The sequence below is a fragment of the Meleagris gallopavo genome, chromosome 16 (assembly GCF_905368555.1).
Source record: "Meleagris gallopavo chromosome 16, MGAL_WU_HG_1.1, whole genome shotgun sequence".
Lineage (NCBI taxonomy): Eukaryota > Metazoa > Chordata > Aves > Galliformes > Phasianidae > Meleagris > Meleagris gallopavo.
The window spans coordinates 4,913,260-4,936,605 of NC_139419.1; the positions used below are offsets into that span (position 1 = coordinate 4,913,260).

Genomic DNA, 23,346 nt, shown 5'->3' on the forward strand with positions numbered 1-23,346 from the left:
GATTTCATAACTGCTGTCATTAGGAGGCCACACATACAAAGCTAAACCCTAGATTTTGCAGTACAATAGGAGGAAAGATTACTAAGTAGAACCAGACCTGGGAGGCAATCAATGTCAGAAGAGTGAAAATGAAAGTTCCTCTGCAAATTGGTTTCTAATTTGATCTGCTGAGTTTCACTCAAAAGAATAATCATCCCAATACCTGTTCAGAATTGGCAGTGATGGGGCCAGTCACATTCAGAGCTGGAGCTTGTGGAGCAGAATACGCTGTTGGAGAAGGTGAAGAATAAGAACTGGTGCTCATCCTTTGCTGAGACTGTGAATTGTGCATATTTGCTGCAGGATCAACTTCAGGAACACTCTGCCATATCAGAAAGACAGCAGTTCAAAAACTGAATGGTGACAGCACTTGCTTTGTCAGCAACCTCAAGCCAGATAGGCTCAAATATAGAACATAATTGTACCTTGTGGAAAAGGTCAGTGCAGTTACGAGAACAGACTGGCAGACCAGCCCATAAACAGACAGCTGCAACCAAGATACACACCCGTGTTTTTTGACCCAGGCCACATGCACCTAAGTCAATTTATTATGAGAAGTAAAACGCAACATAAAAATAAGAGCCAAAGATAAATAATTATAAATAATTTTAAACTAGGAACTAAACTGTAGGCTTACAAGAGATGACGTGATAAATAGGTACTGGATTTAATTGATCTTGACACAAGGATTGTAATCCTTCAGTTCTGATCATTTGCATTTACCACTTCAAAGACTCATTAACTTTTCACAGTGAATAATCAGAACACCTGTGATCATTAAGTTCCTTCCTAGCAGTAGTTTTTGTCAAGTTCACATACCTAAGTTTTCAAAGGTATAAAGACCTCATGTTAGCATGGGATCAGAGGGAGATTCAGCATCTGTATACCTTTAAAATATGGGCAGGCTTTGGTTCAGGTTTATTACCAAGAGAAACAAGTATAATGTTGAGAAAATGAGGCAATCTCATATACTTATGGTCTCTCTCTGAGAATTAGCAGCATTTATGTGGTGGTTTTGTGGTACAAGACAAGTGTACAAACCTCCAAACTCCTTTCAGACTGATGTTTGACTCAAGGGAGGAGATTCCACTAACTTACCAGCCTGCATTATGCTTCTGCTACATGCCCCTTCCCTAAATTCCTTCCAGAAGTGAGAAAATAAGCCAAGTACAAAGAAACAGGAGGAGAAAGAAGAGCAGTTGCCCAGCTGTGGAAAACACCCCCAACATTGCAGCACTGCAGCTTACCCTCTGTGGTGTGTGTATTGGAGATAAAGCATCAAGATCAGCCATGGGAAACTCTATGCCTTTCCTCTTAAGTTCTTCATAAATGTGCACTACTCCAGTTAAATCAGGGCTACTTCGAAAGGCATCAGCCCAGGCCTGGAAAACAGGAGGGATTATCCATGGACATTCCCAATAAAGTTCTTCTCCATCATGACCTCAGATACTAACCACAACAGCTTTTGTACATTTCAGCCTCAAAGGGAAGCTGTAGTCATTAGACCTGGTCAAAAAGACCCTGCAAATGTTATTAAGACAGTCATATACACATTTTATATGAGTACAGCATAGCAACCCAGTGCACAGTAGTTTCATATAGCCCTTGCCATCATCAGTCTGTAAATGCAAATGAAAGCTCCTTCCAATCTCCTCTCCTGAGCACTGTCTGCAGGCTGATCTTTTCTTCATGTTTTGCAGCCAACAACCCACCAGAAAACTAAAAACATACAAAAGATTAAATCAGTCTAAGCAGAATTCATGAAGCCACATAATAATCTTAGGTAATTAACATTGTGAAACGTCCTCATTTATGGCAGAAGAAAAAACAGCTGTCAAGCTTTCTTCAGCACTTTTTTTTTTTTTTTAAGACCGAACTTCAATAACAAGGGCTGTTTCTGAGGTTCATGTATCATGAAACATGCAGTCCCACGAGCAGCAGAACTAACGAAGCCTGTATTCTTACAGAGCATATCCAACACGGAGTGTGTCAGAAAGAACAAGCTTAAAGGGAGAATTTCCCACTCATAATATCTTTCCCGCTTGAATTCTCCTCTGTCTAAAAAGGCTTCAATTCACACTTGAGCTTTTCCTTCACTGGGGGTGCGCAGTGTTTCTCCTCGCCAGCCAGCCTCCTGCCCTCACGAAGCCTTAGGAACACAGTACCTTGAACGACTTTTCCCCGCTTTCACTTTCGCTGGAAATTTGCCACGTATTAACAAGTTAGGGGAAGGAAAAATTGCAATATCATGACTCATTTAAAAATAAAGCATTCAGCTGAGCCCCCATATATGCGATACGGAGTGCAGCATGCCGGCTCCAGAATTGCTGTGAGACGTGCGTGGGTTCCGGCCTTCATTCATTTAGTCATCACTTTTACACTACTTCCTCACTTATTTTCATTTTAAAACCTGTTTTTAACTACTTTTTGTATTGGAGAGGAAAGATCAAAGGTAGAAAGACAAGCTAAAAAATAATAATATTTAACTTGTACTCCTACTCTGTTCAATTCTAAGAAAACACCTCTACGATACGTACTCAGGAGACAATCCATTATTATTCACAAGCTGGCAATTCTATGTTTGCTTCCTGGTTAGCAAATTGACTGCATCTAATGCTCTGATGCAGTACAAGTCAAGCAGTCCTGTCTGAGCATGGAAACCAGTTCCAATTGCAACAAGCCATTCTGCTTCCTTGGAAGTGACCTTCAGAACCATCCCTGATTATCACAAAGATACTTACTGCACAAGTAACTCTACCCTTGCACTGCCTTTACATTTTCAATTTACATAACAAGTCATCTGAATGATGTTTCTACATAATGGTGTTTCCCATTTCCACTCTATGTGCAAGAGGGAGTGAAAAATGTTCAACAAGGGATGCTCTATTAAATCATCACTCAGAAGAAACTTAGAAGCAAAAGTCCCCAGCATTTCTTGGCACTTGTTTGCCTAGGAGCATGGACTAATGCATCCCTATTCCACTGGCTTCTTACGGGTCTTTTGGAAAGCAATAACGACAGCGAACTCACTTATCTGCACTCTGCTTTTCTTATGCATTGTCTCTTCTGCAACTCTTCCCTGGAGAAACGAGACACTTTCATTTGTACTCTTCAGCTGCCCGCACTGGGACCGTTATCTGCAGCAGCACGTCTCATGGAGGTCACATGAAGGACTGGGCACTGTTGTCCTAAGCACTGTCTGCACATGTTGTTAGACAATCCCTGCCCTAGTCAGCTTACCATTCAGCTAGGCAGAAGGAACATTAGCTCTGTGTTGCAGATAAGGAGCTGCACAGAGAGCTCAGGAGACTTGTCCATTGTCCAAGGAAGCGTATGACAGGGGTGAGATTGAATTCAGATCTGCAAAGACTTTGGGCCACACAATCAAGGGAGATATTTCAGGATGCTGTTGTGCAAGTCCCACTTGGCACCTCACCATGCTCCAACAGGTGAATAAAATGCTATTGAAAAACTGGCCCCAAATCAGTGACCATCACAAGGCAATTTTTCCAGTATGACATTTTTTAACGTGTGTTCCCTCAATAGAATATGCCATGCTTCTAAAAGCCTCCCTAAGCTTCACCTTTGGTGCCCAGTGGGAGGAATAGTTCCAGGGCCTTCTATCAGGATAAGGAAGGATTAGCAGTTGGTAATATATGCTAATTCATGTACAGTGAGAAATACGTTGAGAAACTGAGACACAAGATGCCCAATGTCTCAGAATAGTCAAGTCTCTACATAAGGAATTGCATGGCAGCTTTATCTGCTGGTGCTCTGGGAAGGCCCAGGAGTACAAGAGCTATATGGCTGAAGACATACACTGTTTGTACAACTTTACTTTCATGCTTCCAAGTCTGCTATTAATCCTCACATTTCTGTTCTTATTAATTCCCTGATATCGAACAGTAAAAAGCCAGAAAGGGATAAATGTAATGTTAGCAGAGCAGAGCTGAGATCAGCACCCCTGGCATTACAGGGAGCTCAAAAGAGCAAAGTCTGAGCAGAGCAAAGTGATCATGACACATAGGATGCTCTGGGTACAACGTCCATAGGGCAGATGAGAGGAGAGCAGGCGCTTTCCTGAATTCATCAGGCAATCTGGAACACAGTAACCTACCAGCCCTAGCTACATTACCAGAACCCCCTGACAGGCAACATCCATAATTCCCAGGCTTTCTATATCAAAAGCCACATAAGCCCAGGAGTCAGAGTAACCAACATGCCCTAGGACACTGTAGCAAAGGAACCAGCAGGGAAACGCACACAATTTCTCCTTATGGGGCAGTGTTTAACATCAGTGCCCCACCACCACACGTACCAGCTCTCCCACCCAAGCAGACACCCAGGGCTCAGATCAGAGACCAGAAATAGAGGAACTCTATGTGCCCCAGTGAAATGCACACCTTGTCTCCCCACCCAGCCTATTTCCTTTTTGGAAATCACTTATTTACATTGTCATGCTCTAACAATGTCCTGCCTGCATATCCAAACAGACCAGTAGGAATTCAACTGCATGTTTAGCCACAGAAATCAGAAGTATATTTGGAAAATTATGTTATGTGTTTGTAAATGCCATCCCACAAGAAACACTGCAGCAGGTTTATATCATTTTGAATACTCAGTATCTCTTAGTCTCTGGTATCTGCAGTAGCCAGTAAGAGCTTAGTGATAAAGTTGCCTATAATTGTGAAATCTCCTCCAGGCAGGCACCAGTGTTTCCTCGTGTTGCTAACGGTTTCTGGAATTAACATGGCTGTTTATTGTTAAGCTACACAGAAGGAAAAGTGGCAGACAGGCCAATATCTGAACTGACGGTGCACTTTCACTGCAGAACAACCAGAGAAGGGACACCAAAACCATTTATCTCCTGTATCATCCTTAACTTTTCCTAGCCACCTTTAAAAGGAATTCAGAATACTTTGTAAAGGAGAGAAATTGCTCCATTCAGGGAAACAGACACAGGAAGGTTAAGTGTTCTTTAAATGGCAATAAAAGCTCTAAAATTTCCTGGCCTCTAATGACAAACCCATTGCAGAAGCAGGTCTGCAGCTTCTAAATTTGACTGTTAAATTGCAAAGCAACCCACTTATCTTTAAGCCCTCTTGTTTCAGAGCAGAGAGTTATCTTTCCAACAAGAATCCAGACATTTCTCCCTGGATACAATTCCTCTGCATGTGCACGTCTGCTCTTCGCTGCCAATCTGGATATATTGTTTGTTTTTACATATAAAAAACTTGCCACATTTTTTAATGATGACAGCATGTTCAGCGATGCGTAGCCCTGCAGCAGACAGTCCTTACTTCAGGCAGCAACATATGGAAGTACAGACAAGCTGTGTACCTGAATCAGTGCGAGTACTTTATCCTGTACAATGGTGGGGGGATTATTCTTGGGCGAGATGATTTTCACCAGAACACCATCTATGAAGTCACGGTTTGCCACTAAGACATGAAAGCGATGGCCACAGTTCTTCACACAGGTCTCCAACACCTACACACAAACAAAAAACATTTGTTGTTGGAGCAAAGCTTGATCACGCACACAGCAGCCATGTGGTCGGTTTCTGGTTTATTTATTAATAAAATGGAAGAGAGAGAGACAAAAGAAAAGATTATAAGATTTTATATTCTTATATTCTCAGTTCTTCATTTTTTTTCTCCAGTATTGTCAAAAAGCTCCCTTCCTACACAACATTCTGAAGTACTTTGCCTATCATCAACATATTGGACACTTCTGCAATTTACTTTTGCCTGTTTTCAAAGTAAAGAAATATAAGGTTTCTTTCTCTCTAAAGCAGAACTTTCCAACTTGCACAGCTGAGCAGCTAAATACAGAGCATCACATCCAGAGCAGGGAAGGCAGAGGACATCCTGTCACTGTGAGATATTATCACACTGAGGCACTCCAGCATTTTCTATGTAGCTGGGACACAGCTGGACCCAGTTGCTCTGAGCTACAACTCATGTTTTTGGGTTGGGAATTCAGGTGAATGATCTTCACTCATTCAAAACACTCTCCTGTGAATGCTCTGGCAGGTTATACTTTGACACATTTTCCCCCTGCAACCTAGCTAGAGGCACCTTCCACTTGCCATTCAACTGCCATGGAAGAACAGCTGTTGATTTTTCTCTGAAGAACATGATTAGCATGGAGATAAATCCAACGCGTCACTTCTCCTTACAGCTATGCCTAATAACTACTGCAACTCTCTATCTGAGGAGTCTATAATTACTCTCCTACTTCAGCCACTTTCATCAGCTCTGATGACACGGACTCACTCCTGATGAATTTTGCTCTTTCCTGCGCAATGGATAATCTCGTGGTTTGGTCCTTGGTAATCTGTCAAAATGACAATCCCGCACAGGAAATGGCATGAAGACAGAAAGTACAGTCACGCTTCATCAGGGAGATGCAACAAGAGCTTTGTGAAAGAATCATACAGATCACCTACCCACAGCAGTATAACTCGATCTCGTTATTGCTGCTCATTCCTCAGACTGCTGTGGCGCACAGCCTGCCCAGCATCACGCTTTTGGAGTGCTGCATTATCCAGGAAACCCCAGCTCTCCCCAGTAGGAAAGGTCACTGGCAAATTATCTCACACCTTAGCAGATGCACAGAATATAATTTACACTTTACTGAGCAAAATTAGATCAGCATAAATTAATATGAGCCTCCTACGGAGATTGATTCACAAGGGAAACTGAATACCAGCTACTTAGGAAGTTGAAAATATGGTAAGTGCCATATTTTCCACTTGCAAATATGCCCACAGTTGGGAGTGGAGAAACAGTAGTAAATTCCCAAAGGGTAGGGACACACTTGAGCTATGACTTTCCTCTGTCAGTACTCAGGATGGATAAGTGCACAGACAAAAGCAGAAATCAACTGAGTTAGAAAAATGCTAAGCAAAACTTCCAGTATCTCTCCTCAAGAAAGTCTGCAGGCAACCGAAGAGAAAAGGGCAGAGTAGTGACCGTTCACAAGAGAAGAATGTGTATATTCAAAAGAATGCCGGAAAAACAAAATGACAAAAGAAAAGGGATCTGCCCTTTTGAGGCATTCCAGCCTGCCTCCACTCACCGTAAGAGCCAGCATGACCTCCCTGTAATTTTTGTTTCCATTCAGTCTCTTCTTCAGCGCTCGAATGGCATCCTTTGGACTGAAGGAGAAACATACCATTGTAAAAAGACAGCTCACATACTTTTCACATGCCATACTGAGAGACAAAAATCCTTTATCATTCCTAGATGGACATAAGCATCTGTATTATCTTTAGGTAACTTCACTACAACTAAACTAGGGCCATGTAGAATTATGTGAAAAGACTAAGTATTACAGCTACTAAGGGCAGAGCAATGCCTGAGGCCGCCAAAATAGCAAGACGTTGATCAAACAAGAAAGACTGACAAGCTCTCAGAAGAAGGCCCAGAGTGTAACACCAGCCACGGGCTCTCCTCCAAACCACAAGAAGCACAGCTTGTCTGATGCTGAAGGAAATGCATAAAAGAAGCTTCTCTATTCAAACAGCTGAAATTGATAACATTGAAGCACTGAGATGCATCTACTGAAACTAAGAACCCCAGAAGTACAAACTTGTTACTCTCTCTAAGCAGACATTTTTTCATGCCAGCCTTCCCAAGCAGACACGTAGCACAGAATATGCTGGACTTTACAGGGCTTCTCTGAAATATGAAAGGAGGAGGAAAACCAAACAATTTGCATGTAAACTGCATCTGAGCTACGAGCAGCTGCCCCCAGACTCACTGCACCTCCTCACATCTGAATGCAACTGGAGGTGACTTTGCTCATGAGCCTTTCAAAGTTTGCTGAAATAGTGCATACCCTTCTTCTGTCTCGTTGATAATGTCACAGATCTCCATGTTAAGTGTCCAGTCTTCGCTCTGTAGGGAGCCATCTGTGGCCTTTTCTGAAAAGAAAATAAAACATTTATATAATTTTTTTTCCCCACATCTTTCTGATTAGGTACTTCAATCCACCTTCAGTGACTCAGCTGAAACAGTCCAGTAAAAGAAAAATAGAAATAAACAAGTCCCATCTTCCCCCATCAACTCTAAGCAAAGTCCTACCTTCCCTCCTGGTTTAAGGGTGAGCACAGAGGTTTCCAGGTAGAATCAATTATCCCATAAACTCACCACCTTCAGCCCACACAGATGGGCAGTTCCACAAAGACTCCTGAGTTGCCAAGAAAGTAAGAAAATGTCAGCTAATTCCAACTTAAACCTCTCAGATACCACACCGTATGAGGTAGGAAAACCTCCCCCAGACTAACAAGACCACCTCCCTGGAAGTTCTACAGGAAGAACGACCTATGGCACAGCTGCTGGAAGTCACTCATGGATGACTGCAAGAGTAGCATAACCACAACTTCAGATAATCAGTTGACAAGAACTATTCCCTCTTTGGGATTTCCTTCTAAATCAATACAGTTCTGTCTAGTGGTGCCTAGAACACCCCATGACATTTTCACACTTCTCACTTGCAGCATTCAAACCCTGTCTGTTTTGCTCTATCCACATGCAGAAAGGCTGCAAAGTTCAAGGTGAAGCCTGTGGCCGAAGAGACCCGAAAAGCAGACCTTTATGGCAAACAGGATCTTTTCTTCCAAATTAGTCTAGGTTTTTCTATGGATGCCTGGCATCCAAATAAGACAAAGAAAAGCTTTTTTTTTTTTTTTCCCCTAACATAAAATAACCAAGAAAAGAAAAATCTTCTAAATATCTTAATTCAGAAACAAAACCGCAGGTACCATCTTCTCCAGCTCTCCTTCTGTCTTTACATCACATCCCAATCTGTCCCCCAGAACAAGGCAGATTTTGTTTTAGAACGCTGGGCTCCAAGGACTTCACACTTCTCCTTTTCTGTTTACCAACAGCGTTTTTCCATTAACATTTTTATCACTGTGACTGCGCATAGAGATGCCTGCAGGCTGTAATTATGGGACATTATCTGGAAAAAGACAATGTGTCTGGATAACTCAGGTTTCAGAGACTTGTTGACACCAGCACAGTGGCTAAAGCAGCTCCACCATGAAAGCAATTACAGGGGGCTGAGATCAAACAGTGTGCAAAATCCGCATGGAGAGTGAGAAGAAACCAGAATGGCCTTCAGAATGGAGAAGACACTGACATCAGAGACACTGACAGCAGGGTTGAGAGCGCTCTCAGCAAGTTTGCAGATGGCACAGAGCTGTGTGGTGCAATCAACACACTCAAGGGATGGGATGCCAACCAGACAGGCTGAGCAGCAGGCCCAGGAGAACCTCAAGAGGTTCAGTAAGTCCAAGTGCAAGCTCTGCACCTGCATCATGGCAACTACTCTATCACTACAAGCTGGAAAGGATGGTGCAAAAAAGGACTTGGGGTAGGCTGGATATGGAAGATGTTCTTTACGCTAAAGGTTGTGAAGCACCAGCACAGGGTGCCCAGAGTTGACAGTGCCCCATCCCTGCAGACACCCACCATCAGGCTGGACAGGGCTCTGAGCACTGATGGAGCTGTGGGTGTCCCTGCTTATTGCTGTGGGAGGGGGACCAGACGGCCTTTAGAGGTCCTTTCCAACTCAAACCGTTTTGTGATTCCATGACATGATGGAAAAGAAGAGCATTCAGCCCTCAGCCTGCTGTGTTTTGGTTCTGCAGGGGCTCTCCATCACTACGTAACAGTGCTCAAAGAACTGGCATGCTAACCTATGCGGCTTCCCTGCAGCCAGGCAGCTCTGCTGTGGGGCTGCAAGCAGCAAATCTGGGTCAGGCACGCTACAAAGGATGAACGACAACAGCAGCAAGTGCTGAAGAAGAGACTAAAATTAGATCCTGACTCCTGTTCGAATTAAACATTACCAAGGGGAAAAGAGCTCATTTCCAAAAGACAAGCGTACGTCTTAAACCCACACAGGCTCCCCCATATTTTACACTAAAGAACAGAGATAAAAAAATAAAATAAGAATAAAAGCAGTAACCAAACCTTGCCGGAGAAGGGGGATTTTGCTCTCCCTCCCATGGCTGCGGGGAGAAATAGGAATGAGGTTATTGGGGACCACAGCCCAATGTCCCTATGTGCCCACGCACTGCAGCAGCATCACTTCACTTTATCGTCTCTGCAACATCGCAATTTTTAGTATGGAGTAGTGCCACAAACACATTTTGTCAAAATAAACCTTAGCTAAACGGGTTTTACAGGACCAGTGAATGAATGGGCTGCAAGCACTGCTTGGTGCAGGATCAGCGTTTTCCACAATCATTTTTAAGACGTGATTATAGCAGAGCCACAGACTATGAATATTGCTAAGCCGCTGCCTGCTGTCAAACGCTGTCAAGAACACACAAATTTTTAAATATATTTTTACATTAAGAAAACAAATCAGCTGCCCAGATTCAGGAATATGGTCTGTTTAAGGCATAGCCTCTCATTCTGCATCATTGTGCTCATAAATCCCTCGCAGCTTGGATGACCACCTCCAGCAGAGCAGATGCAGTAACTGTTTTTTTTAAATCTCTTAATATTAGAGGGTTTTTAATGATAAATAGAATGTTTTGCTAAGCAGCAAGGACTGCATGGAGGTGAAGGCAGATCACGTTCTACAGCAATAAAGCTTTATGTACACAAGAACAAAATGCACCTAATGAAAGCGGCTGCTACAAGCAGCTTTGCATGAAGCTGAATTCCAAGAAAACGTTGAGCTGCTCTGCCTCCAGTCTTCTATAGAGAATCCCCCCCAGCAGATCCAAAATACAGTGAATTATAAATACTCAATATCCAGTGCAGTATTTATTGGATATTTCAGAAGCCGTGCATCTCCTCAAAGCTCTTTCTCAATCAGCAAATAGACACGACTGAGAGAATTAGTGGCACTTTGGATACTGGTGCAGAATCGGGAAGGAATGCCACGCAAACCCTGCTCAAAAATCACCAGCTCCCCAGGCTCAACCTCACTGAAAGGCATATCAGTGGCACAAGGGACTCTGAGATATGACCAAAGGAATTCCAGGATAAAAGTGTTCAATCAGAGGAGGAAAAGGGCTCATGCTTGGGCATGGTACCAGCAGCACATCGCCCACATCAAAGCACTGGCACAACCGGGTAAAAAGCTCTCCAAAAATTGTATCTGCAAAAAGCAGTGATTGCAGTACTGTGTAACCAAAAAGGCCAATCTGTAGTGTTGCACTAGCTGCAAATCACATTACATGAAAACAGGAGAACTGTGGTGGTTTCTGTCTGAATACCAGAGTCTCCTGAATGAACAGATCTTTGTGTTCAGAGAAATCACAGCTTTCCCTCTTGGGACTTTTCCAGATGTTACTTCAGAGACTCCTGCTTCAAACATTTGGGAAGAATTACGCACAAAAAAGCACCTCCTGTTAACGCAGGAAACGTGCACATTAATGCACTGTGTTACCCACATCCAAAAGCAAGGAAGTTCTGATTACAAATTCCTCCCCTCCTTCAGCTGAGAGCTGACTTTTGGCATTCGAGTGGCATGAAACATCCTTTCTGCTTGGTCTCGGAATTTCAGAAGATTGCAGATCTGAAACCTTTGTCTTATCTCTTAATAGTCCATCTGCCTACCAGTGGTGCTCCAAGACTGAAATTAGAAAATCAAGCTGTCAGATGTGACACATTTCACTTTGCATAACACTCTGCAGCAAACAGAAGCAGCTACAGCATTGCAGGTTCTTACTGCCATCCTGCTGGACTGCAGCTCAGCAGAGCTCTCAAAAAACAAGGGTGATCAGCTCAGATCAAAGCAAAACACTTTCACAGAACAGGCAAAGGTCTTCTAAGACAAGAAAAAAGCAAACAAAACTTTTGCAAGTGACACAAAACATTCCCTAGCTCACAAGGGAAGATAAGCTACTGAATAAGATGAGAACATCTCTACTCCGAACTGCTTTACCTCAAAGAATCATTAAAGAATCAAGCAACTGCTCTTGTCACTCCTGTATTCACCAGCTCCTCCACGGCCTACATGGCACCAGCAGTGAGCCCTGGGGGAGGACCATGGGGACACATCAGAGTCTGAGCTGCACGAAGATGAGATTGAAGCTGCTGGGCATTCATGTGGCCACTGCTGCGTTCAAGACATCCTGCTTGAAAGACAGTGACACAACAGAACAACACACCCGGATCTAACAGTCTGTTCTTCCTTTCTCTGCTTTTGCTTTTAAAACAAGTCACAGACACTTGGACATCACAACGATCAACAGGAGGGTGGATCTTTTTTTCCTTTTTTATCAAAACGCTGCTATTAAAAAAAATAAATGAGAGTCATTTGAGATTGTAGATCAAAACTCAACTCTTAAGTGCTTTGCTCCTTAAAAACTGCCAGTTTCTTTGTAAGAAAGCACAGCTCCAAGAGCGTTTTTCAATTAGCCACCTCACTGCTCCAAGTCCTTTTTTTTACATTCCTTATTTCACACTGCTCTGAAAATGCTGAGCTTCACACTTCCAAAGAAAAAGGCAGTCAGCTAGAACAAACGGGCTCAATCGGAGCTGCAAAGCATTACAGGAAAACGTGATTTGGGTTGTACTGCTGCAGCACTGGTCACCCGCTATGACTGTCGTGATTTTTCAATTGATTTTAGCTATGCTTACATCGAACCTCTTTGGGATGAAGTCATCTATCCTCCACTCACTGCTTTGCCAGAGTTTCTGGGGCTGAATAAATGAATAATCATAGCCTGTAATGACTGCAGAGTCTACATTAAAACAAAATAACAAGAGAATCTGAGGACACGCATATGTGCAACCGTAACGAGTTCTGAGCTCAAATGCTGTCTGAAAGCACAGGAGACTGGGAACTGTCACTTCTCCAATTAACTCCCAGATTTTCTCCTTTTTGAAGCTGTTGCCCGCATGCCAAACTTCTTCAATCCAGATCACGCTTACCTGCAAAGATGAACATGTAACATGCAATGATTGGGGCTTCTGAAAGAGCACGTGGCATTCACAGCTATGTTACAACACCCTGTGATTCAGATGCGCTGCAGAAAAGACATTGCTCAACATCCCCCAGAAATTCAGCCTCTTAGGAACAGGACTCTGCAGCTGATTAATTGAGCACAGCTGTGCAGCAATTTCAGAAGCAAAGCAAGGTGAATGGATTAATGCATATTAAATCAATATTAGCCGCTGTATAGCAAAGGAGATTTTTCCTTTATACTTGGATCACAGCATCACCTGACTGAGAAGAAAAGCAAAACAGAAATCCTTGTAATATTACCTGAGTAGGCAGGAGAACATGTCAGCCTGAGTTTATCACATCTCATAGGTCTCGATGCAAATGTAATTCATAAAACTAGACTGACCCTACAGAGCTACAACCATCACATTGGCACAGACGGGCAGCCCAGCCCAGGCAGTTCCTGTATTCAGATGTTGTTCACCTGAGGCACAAATGAGGGTTTAGTCACAGTCCCTAAAGGCATTTGGAGACTGCATTCTGAGCAGAACAGCGTGTTTCTATACAATAATGACTTTTGTAAGGAATCTTCTCTCTGAAGTTCCCCTATCAGCAGAAATTGTTGCTGCTGACAGCACGCTTTGCTGCGTGACGCATGCATAAGTAGCTCTCTTTCCAAACAGATGGCTGAAAGACTACTGCTTCTTTAAAGCAAAGTGAAATCCTCCCAACTTCCTCGTTCTCAGCTTAAGAAAAACAACAAGAACTTCCTTGCATGGACACACGCCCATTAAAGCCAACCTGTTGGCTGTGCACACAAATACTTGTCCTCCAGAGCTAGGGCAGCTGGCAGCTCCCAGCTCAAGGAGCCAATGTCACCACTCAGGGCCACTTTTCCCTGACATTCTGCCCACAGTGACGTGCTTCCTCACCTCTCCCCAGGGACCATGAAGACATCCCTGCGTGACCACAAGCTCAGGGTGCTGGGAGCACAGCGCTGCTCCACAACCAGCACATAAGCATGTGCTCACATCAGCAGCCAGTGTGCTAAAGCCTTCCATCAGAAGAATCAAGGCGGTCTGAAAGGATATGCTCTGTACTAATGGATTTTAGTGGGTTTGAATGGAGATGTTTATGGGATGATTTACTGCTGGAGAGCAACAAATCCACGCTCCTTTTGGGCCCTCGTGATGGATGTCCTCCCGTGACGCCGCTCTGACAGCTGCCTGCTCTGAGCCATTGCGATCCATCAGGCAGCATTTCCCAGCATCTTGTTATCGCCGTCCTTCTCTAGATGAGAGGCACAAGAGCATAATTTAAGGCCTTTCAGGTGATTCAAATGTTTTCCCTCGGATCTGCCCTTCCGAACTAGACCGTGGCTGCTATAACAGGGCTCCATTTAGGAGAACTTATCAGCACGGCGCTGCTTAAACTCAGTGCACGAGGGCAGCTATCTAAAACTGCTTCTTTGGCCTCAGAAAGGCAGACTGTGCTGTATTCCCAATCACGCTGGCATACAGCCACTTCCTCAGACACAACTTGGATTTTAGATGAAGGACTTTTCTGTTGTTTTCATGTACTGAAGGATTTTAGATCATTGAGAGCAGCTACTCTGAGAGTTCTTTAATTGCGAATCTCAGCTATTAAAACAGTGCAACCCTGAACAAGCACCAAAAGTATAAAATTAATTAATAGTCGAGTCTTTGGCTCTCCCCCACTGAAAGCAAGAAGAAAGTGGGAAATTACTCAAAGATTCTGAAGAAGTCGTCTTTTTCCAAATATCTCTTATGAGCTGATAAGTTTTTCTCGCCAAAAAAGACAACTCACTGCAGACAATCCCTATATATGACAAAACAAAACAAAACAAAAACAAAAACGAAAAACAAACACAACAAAACAAACCACAGCCTCCATTCATTTTATCAACCTTAACTTGCAAATCTGAGGGAAGGGGCAGCTGGAAGTGGCGACGTTTTTCCCAGCCTCGTTGTTAGCAAGCATGCCCAAAGGCTCTGTTGCAGTGGATTTGCTGTTTGTAAGAATCACACGCAACAGCAGAGTCGCAGCTTCTCACAAAGTGTGCAAGCAGCTTTTGGAAACGTTACCACCAAACAATGCAGAAGAATGGTATCCCACATGTGAAGCAGACAAATGCCTCTGAGCGGTACAACGCTGCACGGTGAGGGGCAGGCAGAGCCCAGCAGCCAGGCAGGGCAGCATCGCATTGCCACATCCCAGCAGCACCACGGGCTGCGTGCTGCCCCATCCGCTGCCATCCAGCAAGTACAGGTGAGACTGGAAGAAGTCTGTGCAAAGTTCTGGATGATCAGTGTGTCAGTGAGCTCTGTTTGAAATCTATCAGCTCTTGATGGCTAATTTTGTACTACACGAGTAAAGCAAGTTCTAATAACTCACTTGGGACTTCACTCCAGTACTTACAAGCTACGTGCTTTTCATATTCATAAAACAAAACTAATTGCCTTTCATGGATGAAATGTTCCAGGAATTTTTAATCCATGGCAGCTGCAAACTCTAGAAATCCATCCCCATATATTTAAGATTCTCCCTCCCACCCACTCACGTGTAACACGTTGTTTGCTCCAAACAAACTATACAATAAAGGTAGGAGCCTGTGGGTTATCTAAGTATTCTTTTTCTTTTTTTTCCACAGGTTACTCCTGAAGTCAATTGCTCATATTCTCACATACTTACAATGAACTGAAAAGGCTAATTACATTTAGCAAGGGGGATAAAAAAGGGAAAATCTTTCAATTCTACAGCAGTTACAAGTTTACCCCTTAACAGCAGCATGCTACAGGCAGATTTTTAAGCAAACATTCTTATGAGCTAATTAAAATGTGTTACAAACAGAACAAGACACACGTAGCATGGGTCTCGCACACATTCCCATATCCAGCAATCCTCTGAATCTCTGGCTAAGAAGGTGAGAGCTGCGTCCTCTGCACCACTACAGCAGTGCCACATGCACAGCTTTCCAGGGCTGACAGCTCACGTTTCCTTGTGTGAAACGCTTCCATTTGCTTTTCGGTTCTGCTGCCTTCCTTTGCACTGCTTTACAAGATGACAGCAGGGCTGCACAAGAGGCAGCTAGCTCCTACCCCACTGAAATTCTCTCAAATCTCCGCAGCTTGAAGCTCAGTGCCTGGAATCCACTAAACGTTCGCTGCAGGAAGAAGGGGGAGCTGGCTGCTTTCTGCTAGGTAGCAGCGAAAGCTTCTGCCAAGGCTGCTTTCACTGGAAGTGCCCCAGTGCCAGCTGCCCCTTCCAACGAGCCAAGCTCACTCTTCCTGCAAAAGCTGAGAGCTAAATGCTTCCAAGCGATCCGCTGAGCAAGTCTGGGAGCAAACCAGGCAACAAGATGTATGTGAGCAGTCCTGTCCTGCACGGGAGAGAAACAGCCCTGTTTTCTCATGTGCCACTGCTGTAGGTAACCCTGCAAAAGACTGATAAATAGAAAATGTAAATTCCAGAAGGTCAGATCACATGCACTGCACTGTAACTGTCTCTATTAAATGACAGCCAAGTGAAACCAATGTATCAGAGGATCGCAGTGTGCTTCTTGGTAAATAAACATATTGGTCTTTGGATGGTTAAAATTCTGACTAGAACACGGATTCTGAGCATGTATACATGGCCTATTTATCGTGTGCAGCAGGGAAGCAAACCCCAGCAAATGAAACGGGCTGACCCAGCGTGTTCTGACAACCGCAGGCTGCAGGCAGAAGGTCACACTGCAGTGCGAACATCCACCAGCTCCTGCAACCTGCAGGGCCCCAGCTCTGCTTACAGCTCGCTCATCAGCAATGCTGGAGGAAAGGCAATGCCTCACCTACAGGGAACCTCGTGAGCACTGCTGCTTCTGCTTGGGATGCCCGTGGGACCCAGCAACTGTGGACAGCGAGCCCTGCCAGCTCTGCTCTCCTGGCTGGGGCTTCTCCCGGCCGTTCCCTGCTGCTTTGGCACTGAGCAAGACCTCCTCAGCTTCTTTTGGGTTCTCCAAACAGCAGGTTGCTTCCCATGTGACCAGCAGCCATACAATGATGCCTCTTACGAATGAGTGCCCTGCAGAAGGGTGACAATCCAGCTCCTCTTGGCCTGGAGATGCCTCTGCATGCCAGCATGCACGCCATGCTTTAGGGGGTGCAATGCATGACATACCTCTCCAGCTGCAGCAAGACCACTGGCACCCTTTAAAGAACCTCCCTGACTGGGGGGCTTCTGCAACACACACGGACAATGCCAAGCTACTGGCATAGATGGGTTGTAAAGGCAGTTTTAATTACAGTAGCTAAAGCCCACACATGATCAAGCTGCAGTGTCAGAAAACCACCAGAACTCAACACTGACCCATTTGAGATGTTTGTTGAACTTTAATCACTTTCCAAGTCTGACAGCTGCTCAAACTTAATTGCTCATTATGCTTGTAAATAAAAACTGATCTCACTCGCTGATCAGCCAACCATCTTACAGTTGCCATAACAACTTCTTGTCTAATAAGTGATTTCAGATTTCCCATTATTTGTACTAGTAGAGAATTTCACAAAGGTCTGAGATCGCTCCTTTCACTAAAATATCCTGCTAATTAGAAGAGAAAATCAGTAGAGAAAGGGCAGTTCAAAGATCATTTATTTATTAGAGCATCTTAAACATGAGATAAGGGTACCCCAGAACCAAATATATGCTGGATCTTGCTCAACTCCTATTCTACAATCCTCTTATTATCATTATCATACCTGCAGCCTATAGCAATCGGGAAAGCATCAGCCAGCATTCAAGCACTAATCACAATGCAGAGACCAATTCCAAGATTTGCTCTAACGGATATATTCCGGTAAAGTCTGCACGTTGTTTTTCACTCTTAATCTTCAATTAGGAACCCATTAACTGGTTAAGTTCCTTAACACTGTGTTGCCTGAGATTGGCACTTGACATTTTGGGCAGGATTACTAATTAAAGCCTTACAGATGTCTGAAATAAATTTCGTACCTTGGTAAGTATTTGGCCATCACAGTTTAAGTAGAAGAGCTCTGCTAAAACAAACAGACATATTTGGAAGTCTGAGAAGACAAAGCAGTGGGGAGCTGTAACTGCTGCTGGCCCATAGGCATGTTACAGAATAAAGACTTTCCAATTTTGCTGGCAAAGCTGCTGAAGCTGGCAGTTCATTTAATCTGCTCAAGGTAGCTCTTTGTGCATACAGGCAAGGAGGGACATCCTCTTCCTTCCAAGAGGGAAATAAATGCAGTAAGCTGTAACTAAGACATACCTGAAGTTCCTGAAAAAGTCAGGAAATATCTGATTTTTTTTTAAAGATTTTTTTTCTGCATTTACTCAGCTGCGCAAGAGGTGTGAATTCCTTGGTCTCTGGATTAAACACAAAGCATGTCTTACTGAAGTATTCCATGAAAATACAGAGGATGCGACGCGTCCAAATTAAGAAATCCTCAGCATTCCCGACTGCACTTGGCAAGCAACAAAGTCTTTCTCGCCTCAAGACTAAGAACTTGGTGCTCTGCAAAGTCCTCAGGGTTCCAGCACTGTTTGTAACACCAATATGTGCCTCTCCCTTGTGCGTGGTTTTTTTGACCTGAATTTGAACAAAGAATTCCTTCCTGAAATAATGTAAGCCAGAAGGCTGCCGAGGAGCAGCTGGGAACTCTCAGGCAGCACGCAGGCTTACAACCACCAAACCATCCAGTGGGCCTCCCTGGATCAGCTCGTCACCTACTGATGCTCCCTGAAACTGAGCTGCAAGCAGGGAGCTGCCAGGGAGGCACTGAACAGATAGATGCAGACATGCTAAGTAGAGCCTACACAGAGCTGTGCCAAGAGGCAGCCAAACACACAGGGTTAGACACAGGTACCCGTGTTTCCTCCCTCATCCTTGGTTTTGAGATGAGTTACTATGTTACTACACCATAGGACCCACCGTTATCTTCGTGGCAGGTACAGAAAAGTCACGTTAGGTGTAAGGACAGTGCTTCCAACACACTAGCTGAATTTGTTCGCACATCCCCTCCTTGAGCAACAGAAAGAGTACTTCTGAATCAGAAGATCTGGGTCCTTGAGTTCTGTAAAACATGCTCACCCCCAGCAAAGTGCCTGCTCCACGGGGCAAAGCACAGGGGAGAGCAGAGCTTTTGGAGCCCAGCTCCTCGTGCTCAGGAACCAGCAGCTCCAAAAGGTCCCTTTCCAACTGACTGTAACTGAAAGGAGTGAGCAAAACAACTGGGCAGCACTGCCCGCAGAATGACTAAGCAAACACAGAAGGCAGGGCCTTGGAGATGGGCTTTTTAACCTCAGCAACAAGTTTGTTCCATGCAGAAAGCTGGGGCTGCAAAGGAGCAAACGGCAGCAGGCTGACCCAGCAGAGCCATCGACAGACGTGGGGAAAAACTGTATTTCTTGGGCCTCTGGGTTTGCTCTGTAACATCGTGGGGCTCTCAGCACACTTCCCTCCAAACGTGTGTGCTTTTTAATCGCTCACGTGCTGCACACATTTTGAGATCAAAGCACAAAGCCAAAGCGTAACGTGCTTTAGCCAGAACCAAACGTCCAACACCAGATGAGGACAGAGGCTGCCAGGCCCCGCAGCCCCCGGGCTGTTCCCATGCAAGGTCACCATGCGGCCACTTCTGCCAAATGTGCTGCTGCTCCTCTGTTGGCCACGAGCACTGTGGATAAAGCAAATGCCTTCATTGCCTTCAGAAGATGCTAAATTCAAAACCCAGAGTGGGTTATTATAAAACCAAAGGAAGGGCGGGCTGATTTAAAGGTGTTCTTTATTCTGCTGAGGAGAACATACAATATGCTGCTTCTGTGAAAACTGAATGGATGAAATCTGGTCTGTGGAGCTTTACTGACAGTGTGTCTTTAATTACATGTATTGCAAATATATGGCTCAAAAAATCCACTGAGTACATGCACAGAGTGCTGTCAAACTGGGAACGGGCTGTCCTCATGCTGCAACCCCTCACGTACAGACTTCTATTAGGAGCATATGGAATAGACATTTAAGCGTCCTGCGCTGGAGGAGATAAAACTGCATTACTCAAAAATACATGCTATAATACCTTCATGAACTCCAATCTGCTTTTGTGGCTATAAAATAAATCCAGTCTTAGGCACCCAGTATTAAATGGTATTATACTAATTATCCAGCTTCACACACATATGTAGTTTCTCCAAGTTTCCAGACTCGTGACTCAGTATTTATTTGCTCCTTTAAAAGCAAAGATATCCATTTTCATATTTCATGGAGATTTTCCTTACAACATAAGCCATTATCATGAAGTGAAAGCAGATCCAAATAATCTTATAAAACTAAAAGCATTTTATCAGGCTCTCTTCTGCATGACAGGCACAATTCCAGACAAACAGCAGGGGCTGGACGGTTAACAACCACCAGCTACAGCACTTGGTGCAAATGGACTTAAACCCTGAGGACAGCACATCCTGTGCCTTCATCATCATGGGCAAAGCCAGCAATCACCTTTGGGATGCAATAATGCAATCCACGAGGAGAGAAATGATTCAGTGCCCAGCAGCATTCCTCAAACACAGAACGTGAGCAGTCCCTGAGCCTATGGTCACCGTGTGCTCTCTGAATGCTGCACCCTGGGCTTATAAAAACACTCATCTAAAAGATAACTTTCACTTTCAGCACAGCAAAATGTAAGTTTACTCTGAAAGTAACTAAGGCAAATGGACTATGTGAGCCACAAAGCATAGGGTAATTCTTCCTACAGTGTTACAATGGGTTGATCCCTGTAATAAATCTGTCTCTGCATGTAATTATTTGGTTAAGAACCACTTTGCTGTTCTAAGATTCACACAAATCTTAAGACACGTGAAACCTGAGGAAAGATCTTAAGATTTTTTGTTGTTTTTTTTTTTTTTTTAGGAAGAAAGGAAAATAAAAAGCGTCTGCACACCTTTCTCATTAAAAAAAAAAGAGGGGGGAACAAAGCAGCAGCTCTGGTAACAGCACCATATTTACTGTCGGTTCAACAACTTTGAATGGAAACCACAAATGCTTTGATAAAAATCAATTGAACTGCCTCAGTATCGGTTCAGTAAAGTGCCTCTGCATCCTTTGCTGAAACCCTGTGGGCTGCTGAAGCAATATACCTCGTGAAATCACTGCCTGCTCTGAGAACAGGCTCCTAGGCAAAAGCCTGGACAAATGTTCCTCATTCAAACCCCATTTCTCCAATAGGAACCAAGGTGCAAGCCAGCATTTCCTGATCAACAACACCCTCACCCAAAGGACATGTTAATTTCTAACTCTTCGTTAAAGATTAACTTGCAGGTCTCTGTGCAATTCAGGTCTGTTCCAAGAGGCCGAGAGCCAACCAGAAGGCAGCTTTAGCAGCCCACGTGCCCATCACATGGGAGCCATGATCCAAACAAAGCACATCTGTCTGTCCATCCATCTGTCCCTCCACCCATAGCACATCACACACAGCACTGCTGGGCTCAGCCCCGTGCACACAATGGGCTGGGAGGCGAGGAGTGAGCTTGGGTTCACACATCTCAACACTCCCCTGAAATGTTCCCAAGGTCTCTGGGGTAACAACATACAATTGATATAACTCGGTTTACTCTTTCCTTACATGTAAACCATGCAGCCTATTCCAAACCAGCAGTGTCAGGAAAAAAACAAGTTACCAGCACTGCATACTCTTGTAATTCATTCAGTTTAAATCATCTAAGAAGTTTGCACTAACCTACAGTAAGGATATTTGCTCTGGCAACCTTGAATAGAGTGGTGACACTTTAAAGATGGCTGCCTCAAGAAAGGAAGATAAAAATGCAATTTATGGCAGGCTGTTGTATCTCAAGGTAAATTCCTGCTACCGTGATTTGTGGCTTTCTCTGCAAGGCAGCCTCTCTCCAGATATCAAGCATTTTGTCTTCACAATTTAACTACACATCTTTCTCCGTTTTCCCCCCTCACTGGCAGGGACCTTCGCAGGGAGCTCCATCAGGAAGCACTGACCTCAGACTAAATAAAGCAATGCTGCGAGGTGACACTGGAGAATTCTGCATCTGGTGGGACGTGGAAAAGCTTCATCCACACACAAAGCCTTTGAGAAGCAGCTGATGGTGCCTGTAACCCCAAATGAGATTTTCAGCTTTTGCATAAACATTGCTATTACCTCCCCTTCCTTCAACTAACAGGTAGAAAGCAATATGGCAAGAGCAGAACGGTGTTTAAGATCAGCAATGCTGCAACAGGTGCCTGCTTCAACTAACAGCTCTCCCAAAACAGCTTGGCAGGGACCTCGCTAGAGGCAAAGGGTCAGCTCAGTCTCCACAGGTCAAAGAAAGCATTAGAGAAAAATTAAGCGAGGTTTGTCCTTGGTAGCTGCACTGGTGTTTCACACAAGCAGTTTTATCAGCCAACCAGGTTTATCAGCCAGCAGAAATCAGGTAGCTTTCAGAGACGTGGAACCTGGCTCCCATCTATACTGGCACTTCAGATGCAAGAGACTCAATCCATCTCCATTACAAATCCTCTGAGCTCATCCTAGCATTACTTTCTCACATTAAGCAAAAGAGTTAACATAAAAAGCCTGCCTGGCTTCAGACATTATCCTGATAAAGAGAAGGAGGAAAAGAGAAAATCCCATGTATTCCCTCTCTCAGCTTTCCCCAAACCTCCTCTGACATCCTTGCTCCTCCAGACCTGGCATTTATCCAAAGATGTTGCCTAGCCCTAAGGAAATCTTCACGAGGTGCTCTGCTATTTCCTGGTGGACTGATGGACCCACAGGACCCTCTGTGCTTCTTCCTTATGGTGAATGCTATGGTAAGTGCTAGGTCCTGCTTGAAAACATCATAACCGTATTTTACACAGTATGTTTAAACAGCAATATCAAATTAATTACCTTCTTTTAAAGAACAAAGAAACGTAAGTGAGAATTATATCCTACGAGCTCATTGAAAAAAAAAAAAAGCTGTGGAAACACTGGGCAAATAGCACTGTCTGAGAACAAGGCATGCTTTTGTCTTGCTGTCATGTCAGAAAACTGGCAGTGATGTGAGAAGCAGAAAAAAAAAAACACTTCCAAAATAAAATCTGCAGCTCTGTCTTCCCCCAGAAGATGGAAAAACATAAATAGTAACTGGATTTTGCATTATGGAAGCTGTGCTCTGAGCCCCTCACACAGACCTAACCTGATCCTCCAGTGCAGGATCCCTATGAGCTCTGTGTCAAAAGCCTTTACGTTGGCAGTGTTGCTCATTCAAAGAGAGCAAGGGGACATAAGAGCTACACAAACCTCGGCACTCCAGAGTTAGAAAGGCAAGAGGCTAGAAAAGATATTCTACCGTTAAAACCTCTCAACAGTAATTAAGACC

General features: G+C 44.1%; 1 protein-coding gene across 8 annotated transcripts in view; it reads right to left on the reverse strand.

Moving 5' to 3' along the window:
• The window catches only part of TOM1L2 (target of myb1 like 2 membrane trafficking protein), a 50,810-nt gene that overhangs the window by 25,764 nt on the left and 1,700 nt on the right, over nucleotides 1-23,346 (reverse strand). For 6 of the 8 annotated variants that reach the window (XM_085237484.1, XM_085237481.1, XM_085237486.1 and 3 more), the window contains exons 2-6: nucleotides 7,885-7,969; nucleotides 7,123-7,201; nucleotides 5,380-5,529; nucleotides 1,287-1,421; nucleotides 203-361 (exon numbers count right to left, since the gene is read on the reverse strand). In XM_085237484.1, the coding sequence (XP_085093610.1) occupies nucleotides 203-361; nucleotides 1,287-1,421; nucleotides 5,380-5,529; nucleotides 7,123-7,201; nucleotides 7,885-7,969 (608 nt within the window). Of the gene's footprint in view, nucleotides 1-202; nucleotides 362-1,286; nucleotides 1,422-5,379; nucleotides 5,530-7,122; nucleotides 7,202-7,884; nucleotides 7,970-8,129; nucleotides 8,236-13,281; nucleotides 13,428-23,346 lie in introns of those variants that run through there. The other 2 variants (XM_085237482.1, XM_085237485.1) reach the window with 2 other exon arrangements.